Here is a 13,469-nt window from a genome sequence, read left to right on the forward strand (position 1 = left end):
TGAATATTGGTGAGAGTTTTATGTTTTGGTTGTTGTGGTTTAGTATTCCTATTCCGTTGCCTCTGTTGGTTGCGCTAATGATGGAGCCAGGAAATAGCTGGTGTGCTTGTGTTGCGTCGGCGTTGAGTTCATTGACTATGGTTATTGCCAATGAGTTTGGGGGGGATTGGGATTTGATAAAGTCTGTTTTGTTTTTGAAGGAGGTGTCAGTGCCCCAACCTCTGACATTCCATTGGTTGATTTTGATTACTACCATTATGAGATGATATCGATCTCCTCTTGGGAGTCGTTTAGCTGCGGTTTGGATGGTGAAGGGTAGATACTCTCTATGAAGCTCTCAATGATTCCTTTCCTTTCTTTATTGACAGGTGTCTTAGGGGTGGATGGGATGTAAGGGTTGCTTCTGTTTATTGTTGGTGAGAGTTGGGTGACCTCGTTGTTTGAGTGGATTTCCTCGTTCTTGCGTTTATGTGATGGAGGGATGTTTGGTGTCTTCTCTCTGTTTTCCGAGGATGAATGGATGTTAGTGCTCGTTTTGTTGGCATTGTCTTTTTGGATGGCGTTGGATGTTGTGGTAGTGGTTGTGGTGGGTTTGACAGATTGAGATTCTGCTTGGTTTTTGGGGGGAAGAGGTTGAGAGGATTTTTTTGATTGGGCTCTTTTCTCTTGGGTTGATTGTTTATCAGACTTATTGTTTGCTGGGTTGTTTGTTTGTTGTTGTGGTTTTGGTTGAGAGGATTTGATTGCTATCCTGTTTTGGATGTTGGGAGGATCATCTGTCATCTCATCTTCTAATGGTTCTTCCGTGTTGTTTGACTCTACTTTCTTATTTTTCTTTTGTGAGGAGTAGGTTTTGGTGGCCGTTCTGATGGTAAAGTTGGCGATTTCTGTATTGTGTTGGCCAGATTTCATTTGATCGCCTATTTTGCATTCTATTAGACCGAATACTAGGAGGTGGTCGGTGGAGTATATAGTATGGTATATTGCATAGGGTATTTCTTCTGCAAAGGCAGTTTTGATGAGGGCATCCACTATTCCTGCCTTTTCTCTTGGAATTCTTACTCTTCCTGTGAGGACGTGGTAGTCTCTACTGGAGGTGATGAAGGTTCCCAATTTGCTTCTATCTCTAATGATATTTAGGAGAGATTGTTCGTTTTTAATCATCAGGTGGATCGTTTTTCTAGTTCCTTTGCCTATGTATATCTTGTCGATTGGGATATCGTAGTTTGAGAGTGTTTTTCTCATTTCTTCTAACCCCATGAGATCCATTTTGGGGAATTCGAGTGTAATTGGGTAGAATCCGTTGTTTTTCTCGTAGGTTGAGAGAGCAGTCATGTTCAATATGGTCTCGCAGTATTTGGAGATGTCTTTGAGGCCTATTGATAATTTGGGGTAGGTCTCCTTTATCTCTGCTGTTTTTGTGGAGAATTCCTTAATGAAGTTCTCTGATGCCTCGTCCATATGGGTGGAGGGGTTGGCCATTTTAGCCGCGTCTGCGTAGGAATTCATCTCGATGGGATTCCTTTGAATCGGCGATTTGGTAAATTAGATCTGTAGATCGTGGTGGATTGGTGATTTTTTTTGAAAGATTGGTTAAAATTGACCGAGATTAAGGATAGAAAAGGATGAATTACTTTTCACGTGTATCTTGTATCCTCTTGATCGCGGTGCGGTTTTTTTTGATCAAGGTCCTGAGTTCGAATCCGTTATTTAACGGATAAATTTTTTAAAATTTTTTTTTTAATTTTTCAAAAATTACCCAAAAGGGATTCGATCCCCCGACCCTCTATCAAAGGGTAGTCTCATCAACCATTACACCATTTGATTGCTTTGATGAAAAATTTAAAAATGATAGAATATTTTATCCCCATTTTTTTGTGCTAAAATTAGATCTTTTTTATTAAAAACCTTAAATTTATGTTTAAAGGAAATTTAAATTCACTTTAAATCTACTTTTAATCTACTTTAAATCCTATTTAAAATTAATTTAAAATAAATTTTAAAGGTATTTTTAAATATCTTAAAAATTATCTTAAAAATTACCTTAAAAATCACCTTTAAAATCACCTTTAAAATCACCTTTAAAATTGCTTAAAAATTTATTTTAAAGCAAATTTTAAAGGCATTTTTAAATATCTTAAAAATTACCTTAAAAATTACCTTAAAAATGAATTTTTTAAACGCGGCTTTAAATTCAATTTAAATCCAATTTAAATCAACTTTTCTTTAAATTTGCTTTAAAGGTGCATTTTTCTTTGCTGTGTAGTACATAATCTTTATATTTTCTATTTAGATTATTACTATTATTTTTATTTCTTAAATAATTTTTTATTTCATTTATTTTTGATTGTTTCATTTTTGGGGAATAAAATAAAATTGTTTCGAAACAAAAAAATAGAAAAAAATAATTGAAAAAAAAAAAAAAAAAAAAAAAAAAAAAAAAAAAAAAAAAAAAAAAAAAAAAAAATTGGCGCAAACTAAATTTTTTTGTTATAAAAAAATAAATAACAAGCAAATAACTGAATAAAATTGGTTTTTTATTGTTCTGATTAAATAAATTGTTTTTTAATTTAATTATAAAAAAAAAAAAAATTTAGTGAATTTTTACACTATGTATAAACAGTGTATTTTAGAGTAAAAATTGACTGCCGTTTAGAAAGCGAAATTTCAAAAAAAATTCCCTAGAACAAAAGGTAATATAATATTGATCTATTCTCTCTTCCTTTCCTTGTTTTATTTGCAAATAGTGAAATTGATGGTTTTGGTTTGTTATCTATTATTTTTGCATTTTTTAAATTATTTAAAAAATTTGCAATTTTATTTTTATATTTATCAAAAATGTAATTTAAACATCTTTGTGCGACACCTAATAAAATATTATGTAAAATGTCTGGTTGTGTTTTTAAATAATTAATGGACAAAGGTTCGACCCACCCTCTGTCCACACCTTTGATACCAATATCTTTTGCTTTTTTTTCCCATACTTTTTTTAATTCTATATCAGCATTTAGTTCAGCATAATTTGGTTTGGTGGAGTGAAAATTTGTAATATCTTCTTGTTTTCTTAATGTACCTGATTTGCAAATAAATAAACCATCTCTTGGTTTGTCACATGTGTGACATGCATATTCATTTGAATTATGTCCATTAAGTTTACACGATGCTCTAAATTCTGGAATATCCATTGTCAGTCCAAACGGTACAACATCTATTTGTTCATTTTCAATAATTAAATTAAAGCCATTACCAATAAAAGATGAAAACAATGCCCTAATTGTTTGATGAAAATTAAGTAACCAATCATTTGGTACTACAAATAATAATAATTTATTATTTTTAAATTCATTTCCAATATAATTTTCTATATCCAGCATTATAGTATAATCTTTCTTGTTTTGACACTGCATACTATCAGTGAATATTCTAAGTAAAACAATTTTATTTTTATTTTTATTTTTTAAATCTTTAAATTGTTGACCACTTTTATAATTTGTATAAATTCCAGTTTCAAAATCTGTATCAAAATCTATTCTTTCAAAAAATTGCTTTTTATTTAATAAAGTTTCTAATACTTTTTTAATTTCAAAATAAAAAATTGAGTGATCATAATTTTTATTTATAAATGTTTCTCCTTTTATTTGAAAATCTTCCATAAATAATTTATCCATATATTGAGGTGTGTATCTTATTTGATTTAAATTGGTTTTATTTTTGTCAATAAAACTTTTAAATTTTTCAAGTAGCTTTAAACTTATTGAGTTTTCAATTCCCAACATTAAAAATTCAATTTCAGTTTCATTTAATTTTTTTTTTGATTTTTCATTATCTAAATTATTATTTAGATTATTATTTATTGGTTCGTTTTGAGCATTTTCATTTTCATTATTTTCATTATTTTCATTATTAATGTTTGCTTCATTTTCATCTATTCTAATTTCATTGTTTTCATCTTCACTATGTACCAACCCAATTATATCATGATTTTCTTCATTATCAATTGTTTGATTATTATCATTATTTTCATTATTTTCTTGATAAAAAATTTCATCTTGGTTTTGGTTACATAAATGTTTACATGGGTCATCTGGATCATTTGTTGGATATTTTATTTTTTCACCAGTAATATCCATTAATTTTTTATAAAAGCTATCTCTTTTTTGATTATTTGTAATAATTTTATTTTGTTCATTTTTACATTTTTTGGTGTTGAAATGTCCATTTACATCATAAAATTGTTTATAAGAACGGTAATATGCAAGACAAAATGGACATATATTTTTATGCATAATATAATGAATAATAATATTTTTAAAATTCTTTAATTTTTCTCTGCAATTAATGCATGATATGTTATTTAAATTCATTTTGTTTGCTGGCTGGAAATTAAAAATAATATTTTTTTTTTTTTTTTTCCTCGAGTTTTTACGTTTTTTTTTTTTTTTTTTTTCATTTTATTCAAATTTTAGCATTATAGCAAGTAGATATATGATTTAGTACTTAGAATTTTATATTTAGAGGGATATACCCCATTTTCAAAAAATGACGGGGAACCTATGACCCTGTCTATACCTTTTTCTTTTTAAAATATTAAAAAAAAAAACTATAAAATCTGCCCAATTAATTGTAAAACTACACAAATGCAATAATATACATGTGCACTCGTTAATTGTTTATTAATTATAAAAAATAAAAAATAAAAAATCTTTTTTTATATGTATGTTTATACTTATAATATAAATATGCAAAACAAATAATTAAATTTTTTTTTTTTTTTTTGATATTTTTCGCTTTTTGAAATGAGAAGTAAAATTTAAAATAAAATAATATAAAACCCAAGGCAACTGAAACACTTATTTATTATTAATTAATAAAAATAATAATAATAGAATTCAATTGCCACTGAAACAAATAAATAAAGAATTAAAATTAATTTGGTTATCTTTTTAGTTGTTTTTTTTTTTTAATTTTCTTAATTTTTTTTTTTTTTTTAATTTTCTTAATTTTTTTTTTTTTTTTTAATAAATTTGAAACAAATAGTGTAAAAATTGATTTGAAATGTATTTAAAATGCATTTAAAATGTATTTTAAAAAATATAATTAATAAAAGCTTAAAAAAGGATTGATAAGTAATTTTAAATTACATTAAAAATAACTTTTTTTAATTTATTATAAAGTGATTAAAACATTATTTAAAAACCGCTTTATAATAAATTTAAAAGGTCATTTTTAATGTAATTTTAAATGACCTTAAAAATATCTTTAAAATTACCTTTTTAAAAAGCAAATTTAAAGCCAATTTAAAGCAAATTTAAATTGTATTTGCTTGAAATTGGCTTTAAAGGTGCATTTTTCTTTGCTGTGAAGTTTTGGCGCAAAAAAAAAAAAAAAAATAAAATAAAAAAAAAAAAATAAAAAAATAAAAAAAAAAAAAATAAAAAAACTTAAATAGAACTAATAATCAAATAAAAGATAATAATTTAATAAACTTTATTTGTTTTTTGAAAAAAAAAAAAATTTAGGGTCAGTGATTTTTTTTTTTTTCACTACGCTACTGTAGTGAAATTAAATAATAAAATTCACTACGCTACTGTAGTGAAATTAAATAAAAAAATTCACTACGCTACTGTAGTGAAATTTTATTGAAAATTCCCTACAACAAATGGTAATAGGATGATTCATGTGGATGAAATTAAATCATTTATTGGAGAAGACAGAACATTATTCAGTAAAAGAAACAAAAAAACCCACATTCCATTGGAAGATGAAATTGAAAAGGTGGTTAACAAAAGATGTAGAACTTATGGAACTGGTTCCAGAATAGAATATTTAATTAGATACAAGAACTCAAGCGAAGACAACGATATGTGGGTACCAAAACATTATTTGGATGAGGTGCCACAGCTAATTAAAGAATTTGATGACAAATTATCATCAGAAGGGGTCAGGAACGAAGATAATTTTAAGATCCATAACAAAAGGTTACAAACCATCGCATAAAATATTATTCAATTTCGGATATTTTGTGTACCATTAACGTACCATTAACGTACCAATAACGTACCAAATTCGTACCCAATTTTTAATCAATTATGTACCAATTTTAAAAAAAAAAATACAGAAAGGGATATAAACAATACTTGAATTAATATACGATAATTATAGAATTAATATAAAAAAATAATACATAATAATACAAAAAAAATACATAAAAAAAAAAAAAAAAAAAAAAAAAAAAAAAAAAAAAAAAAAAAAAATTTCGTAAAATTTTCAAAGAAAAAAAAAGAAAAAAAAAAAAGATAATATTTTATTAGAATCCTTTACCAATCTTGTCAAGAAGGGGGACATGTAATGAATATTACATTTTATAATAAATAAATAATAATAAATAATAATAATAAATAATAAATAATAATAATAAATAATAAATAATAATAACACAGCGAAGAAAAAACCACCTTTAAAGCAAATTTAAATTTAATTTAAAGCGAATTTAAAGTCCTAAATTAAAGCTAATTTTTAAGGTAATTTTAAAGGTAATTTTTAAGGTTACTTTAAAATATTATAATTTTTAATCATATTTTTAAGGAATTTTAAAGAGCATTATAAAGGTAATTTTAAAGGGCATTTTAAAGTTAATTTTAAAGAGCATTATAAAGGTAATTTTAAAGGTAATTTTAAAGGTCATTTTAAAGGTCATTTTAAAGGTCATTTAAAAAATTGCTTTTAAATTAATTTTTATGTGACTTTTTTATAGGACTATAAATCCACTTTTAATTAAATTTAAAGTTGCTTTAAAGGTGTAATTTTCATCGCTGTGCAAGACAACAAAACTCCAACTCAAATCAAAGAAACCAATCAAAGAAAAGAAAATCAAGAAATCAAAATACTTCAAGTGATGATGATGAACTTGATCTTAGTTTACAAATTAAAACAACTAGATCAGGAAGAAAAGTTACACCCAAGAGATTATAGTCCACCTCTGAGCCATAGCTAGCCTAAAGAAGGAAGGTGTTAGAGACTCAAAACTAAATTAATTTAAAGTTAGTATGAGCTCAACAACATAACAAATTCGCGCATCTCATATAAAAATATTTCATTTAATTTTAATTTTTATTTTTTAATTGATATTAAAAAAAAAAAAAATGAAAATATTTTCAAAAAAAAAAAACTTTTTTTGTGAAAGGATTATTTATTTTTTTATAATTGGAGTTAATTATAAATAATTCAATTATTCACTGAGAGATCTATTAAAAATGAATTTAAAAAATAAAAAAAAATAAAAAAATAAAAATAAAATAAAAATAAAAAAAAAATAAAAAAAAATAAAAAAAATAAATAAAAAAAAATAAAAAAATAAAAAAAAAAAAAAAAATAAAAAAAATTTATGTTTTTTTAATGGACCATTCAGTGGATAATTGAATTAGTTATAACTCGGCATATTTTAAAAAAGATCGAGTTATCCGGAAAAGATCAATCTTTTCGCGAAAAAATTTTCATTGGCCATATTATTTTTTTTTTTGAAGTTCCTTTTTTCCAAGTTCATTTTTTTTTTTTTTTATATTTTCTTTATTTCTCAATAACTACATACCAAATTTAATTCTACAATAGGTCTTAACAAATATTGTTTAATATTATTTAAAATTTTTGATTTAAATAATGCGTTTTATTAAAAAAAAAAAAAACTTTTCGAAATAGCTGAATTTATTCCAGGATAACTCTATCTTTTTAGAAAATGTCGAGTTAATTATAATTAATTCAATTATTCTCTTGTATGCCCGTTGGAAAAAAAAAAATTTTAATATCCGCAATTGAATTATGTTGCAACAAGTATTTGTTAAAATTAAATTAAAAAATATTTTAATATTTTTGTTTCTCGTTAAACGATTCACATAATTTTTTTATTTTTTTTTTTTTATTTTTTTTTTTTTTTAATTTTTTTATTTTTTCAATTTTTTATTTTTTTGCGAAGTTTTTTCGTTTTTTTTATTTTTTTATTTTTTAGTTGAAAAAATATTATATAAAATGGTAAAGGGTAATAATAAGCCAACAAAGTTAGGTGATACCTTAATTAAATCAAGAAATAAGAAACTAGGTAGAACATTCAATGAACAAACCATTGGTGTATGTAGTTTAATTTTTAATAAATAATAAATAATAAATAATAAATAATAAATAATAAATAATAATAAAATAAAATTTATTAAAATTTTAAAATAATTATTAGATGTTTACAACAGATATTGATCCAAAAGAAGAAAGAAAGAAATTAGTATCAAATACAGATACAGGTAATAATTTAGAGAATTTTTTAGAGATAACATCGTTAGAACAAAAAGTATTTGAAAGTGAGAAACAAAATGTAGTAGTTATAAGTAAAACATCATCTACAGTATTATCAAAAGAAGAGAAAGAGAAAAAGACGAATGATCATCAAAAACTTATGGAAAAACATAGACTCTATTGGAATTCATTGACTATTCCACGTAGACCACAATGGAATGAAAATACCACAACCGAAGAATTGTTAGAATTGGAGAAAGAAGTATTTTATCATTGGAGAAAAGGTATTGCAAAGTTGGAAGAGGAACAAGGTTTATTGGTAACACCATTTGAAAAGAATGCTGAAGTTTGGAAACAATTGTGGCGTGTTGCTGAACGTTCCGATCTTTTAGTACAAATTGTTGATTGTAGAAATCCATTATTATTTAGATGTCCAGATTTAGAGAAATACGTCAAAGAGATCAATGTTAACAAGGTCAATTTACTCTTGGTCAATAAGGCTGATTTACTTACAAAGTTACAAAGAAAGAAATGGGCAAAATATTTCGAATCTGAAGGTGTAGAGTTTAGATTCTTTTCAGCTCATAAAGAACAAGTACGTATTGAAAAACAAAGACAATTACAACGTTTAATCGAAGAGGGTTCCATTGATCATGAACTCTTTGAACAAGAGGAAAAGAAAAGAAAAGAACAATTGGCTGCAGCATCCATTCAATTAACACCAGAGGAAACTCTTGAAGATTTAAAGATTAAAATCTATAATCGTGAAGAGATTTTAGAAGAGTTTTTAAAACTTCAACCAAAACCTTTGGCTGATAATCGTTATAATAATCGTGTTGTCGTTGGTTTAGCAGGTTATCCAAATGTTGGTAAATCTTCAACTATCAATGTTTTATATGGTGAAAAGAAAGTTGCCGTCGCTGCAACTCCTGGTAAAACTAAATATGTTCAAACCATTATACTCGATGATGAAATTGTTCTATTGGATTGTCCTGGTTTGGTTTTTCCAACACTTTCAACTTCAAAAGCAGATTTGGTTTGTAATGGTTTACTTCCAATCGATCAATTACGTGATTTCATTTCACCTGTAGATTTGATTTGTGAACGTTTACCAAGATCACATCTAGAGGAAATCTATCGTGTTGGTATTCCAAAACCACAAGAACATGAACCACAAGATAGACCTCCAACCGCAAATGAATTCTTATCTGCCTATGGTTATATGAGAGGTTTTCGTACTGTTCATGGTGCCCCAGATCAATCTCGTGCTGCTCGTATCGTTTTAAAAGATTTTGTAAATGGTAAATTATTATATTGTCATCCACCACCAGGTTTTGATTCTATTAAATTTCAAAGAAAAACAATAAAAGGTAGTAATTTAATTATTAATAATGAAAATGAATTTGATAATAATAATACTACTACAACTACTACTACTACAAATGAAACTCAACATAAAATTTCACATTTTGGTTCAACAAGTGATGATTTAACAGTTACTGGTAAAAAAGTTACATATGATTTCAATAAAGATAATGAAGCAAAATATATTTATCAAGATCAAGTTTCAGCTTTAACAAAAGATAAATCAAAGAAAAAGAAAAAAGTTATAAATTTACAAAAAGAACACATTGATTCAAATAAAAAAGATGCTTATACTCGTACTCAATTCCTTCATTCAACTACTCCTGAAGCTGCTAAATTAGAAAATATGTCCAAAAAAGAAAAAGAAGAAAATTCAAGAAAACGTTTAGAACAAATTAAAGCTTTAAAACAACAAATTTTACAACAACAACAACAACAACAACCAACAACAACAACAACAACAACAACAACAACAACAACAACAACAACTGATGAACAAAATTAAAAAAAAAAAATAAAAAAAATAAAAACAATATTTTCATAAAATTAAATTCTATTTTTAGAAAAAAAAAAAAAAAAAAAAAAAAAAAAAAAAATATTTTTCAGAATTAACTTTAATTTTTTTTTTTTTACTCATAACAGCATTATAATTTTTTTTTTTTTTTAATTTTTTTTTTTTTTTTTTTATTTTAATTTTTAAAAAAAAAAAAAAAAAAATGGGAGTACCAAAATTATGGGAATTATTACAACAATCTGGTACATCAATTGATATAAATGCATTGGAAGGTAAAACCTTAGCTATTGATGCAAGTATTTGGATTCATACATTCATTAGAACCTTAAAGAATGAAAAAGGTGATCCTATGACCAATGCACCAATATTAGGTTTCTTTAGACGTATTTGTAAATTATTATCATTACGTGTTAAACCAATCTTTGTATTTGATGGTGGAGTACCATATCTAAAGAGAAGAACTATTGAAGAGAGAAGAAAAAGACGTGAACGTGCTGAACAAAATATTGAAAAAAATCAAAGAAGATTACTTTTAATTAATACAATTAAAAAACAATTAAAAGATGGTACTTTATCTATTAAAAATAATGAAATAACAAAATCAACAACCACCAACACCACTACTCCTTCAAAAAATAATAAAAATAAAAATAAAAATTTTGATTCAGATTTTGATAATTCAATTTTTGATGAATTAATTGAACAAGATATAAATAATGATGATGACTACGAATTCGAATTAGATAGTGATTTAGAAATTATTCCAGATACTGATCAAATTCAAAATGAAAATAATAATAATAATAATAATAATAATAATAATAATAATAATAATAATAATAATAATAATAATAATAATAATAATAATAATAATAATAATAATAATAATAATAATAATAATAATATAATTACAATTAATGATGATGATGATGATAATAATAGTGATAATGGTATAGGATCAGATGAAGAAAATGAAATAAATAAAATTATCAAAGAAGATTCATTAACAAGTTTTATGCAATTGAATGGAATTACAAAGGATACAATTAATACTAGTGAATTTAAAGAATTACCAGAGGAATTACAACTTGAAATTATTGGTATTATTAGGAATGAGAAATTGATTGAGGATAAGATTTCATTGATTGCACAACAAAAAGAAAATCAAAATCAAAATAAAACTACAATTGATTTCTCAAAACGTCAATTGATTAGTATTTTAGATAAGGGTATGTTAAATAGAAAAGCTGATGAACTTTTAAAGAGAATTGATCAACAAAATCAAGGAGTAAAAATGACAAGTCAAAATACAAGTATTATTTTTAATAAAACTCCAACTAAACAACAAGGTGATATTTCAACTATGATTAAAACACCACCCGATAATAAATCACCAATGTCAAGTTTATCATCAAAGATTGAATCTGGTATTAGAATTTCAAATATTCCAAACTTTGTAAAACCATCACCAAAAAAACAATCACCTCAACCAAACCTATCTTTATTTAATAATAGTGTCTATGAAATACAAGATACAAAATATCAAATTAAATCAAAATTATCTGATCATCAAATGAAGTTTAATTCTTTAATTAATAGAGAATCCCCAATTAAAACAACAACTACTACAACTACAACAACACCAACTAAAACAAAAGAAAACTTTAAAAAATTTTCATATCAAGATGATTTCAATGTAAATGATAACGATTTAGATTTCAATGATAATAATAATAATAATAATAATAATGAAGATGATTATAGTGATATATTTGTTGAACCAAAATCAAAAGATCAATCTTTGAATAAAATTTTATTTACGAAAAAAAATAATTCAAATAAAGTAGAAAATAATGAAAACAATGATAATAGTAAAATTATTGAAATTATAAATAAAAGGAATACTCCATTCTCAATTGAAGAAGATAGTGATCATGATGATGAACATGATAAAGGTATCACTAAAAGTTTAAATAGTTCAAATGAAAATGAAACAATTGAACAATTAAGAATAATTAGAGGTTTTATGGGTGAACTTGATAAATTCAATAAAACAAATAATAATAATAAAAATAATAATAAAAATAATAATAAAAATAATAAAAATAATAAAAATAATAATAATAATAATAATAATAATAATAATAATAATAATAATAATAATAATAATAATAATAATAATAACAATAATAATAATGATGACGATGAAGATAGTATGGGACCAAGAGATATTGATATTATTGAAGAAGAAGAAGAAGAAGATTCAATTAAAGGGACAAAAAATACTGACGAGGCTATCAATTTGAATGTTAATAATTTAAAAGAAAGAAAGGTATTATTTAATGAAAATGAAAAGAAGATGAATGATATTATTTCAAATAAATCAGTTAATAGGAAAAAGGATACTAGTTTTATTGTTGAAGATCCAAATGATAACAATAAAGAATCAATAATGGTTGTTGATTATGATGATGATGGTGATGATATTGAATTTATTGAAAATTATGATAAAATTAAAAGTAAACAACAAAAGGAAGATTATGATTTTGGTGGTGTTGAAAATGAAAAATTAATTAATCAACTATTAGAAGAGGATTTAAGGGAACAAAAGGAGTTTAGTAAAATTCAATCAAATAATCAAAAATATTATACTGAAATAGAAAATGAAAGATTAATAAGAAAAATTTTGGAAGAGGATCAAAAAAGAAAAAATAATGAAAAAATTGTAAAAGAAAATAAAAATGAAAAAGAAGATGAGAATGAAAAAGTAAGTAATGAAAATCAAGATTATGAATTTGGTATTGAGAATCAAAACTTAATAAATTCATTATTAAAGGAAGATTTAGTTGAAAAAGAAATAGAAAATGAAAATGAAAACGAAAATGAAAATGAAAATGAAAATGAAAATGAAAATGAAAATGAAAATGAAAATGAAAATGAAAATGAAAATGAAAATGAAAATGAAAATGAAAAAGCAAGTAATGAAGATCAAGATTATGAATTTGGTATTGAGAATCAAAACTTAATAAATTCATTATTAAAGGATGATATAGTTGAAAAAGAAAATGAAAAAGAAAAAGAAAAAGAAAAAGAAAAAGAAAAAGAAAAAGAAAAAGTAGGTATTTGTTTTAGCTAGTAATGAAGATCAAGATTATGAATTTGGCATTGAGAACCAGAGTTTGATAAATTCACTATTAGAGGATGATATAGTTGAAAAAGAGGTCACCGATAAAGAAAAAAAGAAAGAAATTCCATTCTTTAATGATGATGATATATTTAATAATAACCATACCACTGATAATAATCAAAT

General features: G+C 24.4%; 4 protein-coding genes across 4 annotated transcripts; 3 read left to right on the plus strand and 1 right to left on the minus strand.

Moving 5' to 3' along the window:
- Nucleotides 1-2,681: 2,681 nt before the first annotated feature.
- On the minus strand, nucleotides 2,682-4,364 carry DDB_G0294296 (hypothetical protein; the record flags this gene model as incomplete). The annotated part of the gene is made up of 1 exon (XM_628750.2): nucleotides 2,682-4,364. One exon carries the CDS (start codon nucleotides 4,362-4,364, stop codon nucleotides 2,682-2,684), a length of 1,683 nt encoding a protein of 560 aa, XP_628752.2.
- Nucleotides 4,365-5,670: 1,306 nt separating this feature from the next.
- DDB_G0294294 (chromo domain-containing protein) lies at nucleotides 5,671-5,997 on the plus strand (the record flags this gene model as incomplete). The annotated part of the gene is made up of 1 exon (XM_628749.2): nucleotides 5,671-5,997. The coding sequence occupies one exon, from the start codon at nucleotides 5,671-5,673 to the stop codon at nucleotides 5,995-5,997; it is 327 nt and encodes a 108-aa protein (XP_628751.2).
- A 2,025-nt stretch (nucleotides 5,998-8,022) lies between these two features.
- DDB_G0294292 (unclassified GTPase) lies at nucleotides 8,023-10,150 on the plus strand (the record flags this gene model as incomplete). The annotated part of the gene is made up of 2 exons (XM_628748.1): nucleotides 8,023-8,121; nucleotides 8,225-10,150. 2 exons carry the CDS (start codon nucleotides 8,023-8,025, stop codon nucleotides 10,148-10,150), a joined length of 2,025 nt encoding a protein of 674 aa, XP_628750.1.
- A 211-nt stretch (nucleotides 10,151-10,361) lies between these two features.
- DDB_G0294290 (xeroderma pigmentosum group G family protein) lies at nucleotides 10,362-13,295 on the plus strand (the record flags this gene model as incomplete). The annotated part of the gene is made up of 1 exon (XM_628747.1): nucleotides 10,362-13,295. One exon carries the CDS (start codon nucleotides 10,362-10,364, stop codon nucleotides 13,293-13,295), a length of 2,934 nt encoding a protein of 977 aa, XP_628749.1.
- Between the last annotated feature and the right edge of the window lie 174 nt (nucleotides 13,296-13,469).

Source organism: Dictyostelium discoideum (assembly GCF_000004695.1).
Source record: "Dictyostelium discoideum AX4 chromosome 2 chromosome, whole genome shotgun sequence".
Classification (NCBI taxonomy): Eukaryota; Evosea; class Eumycetozoa; order Dictyosteliales; family Dictyosteliaceae; genus Dictyostelium; species Dictyostelium discoideum.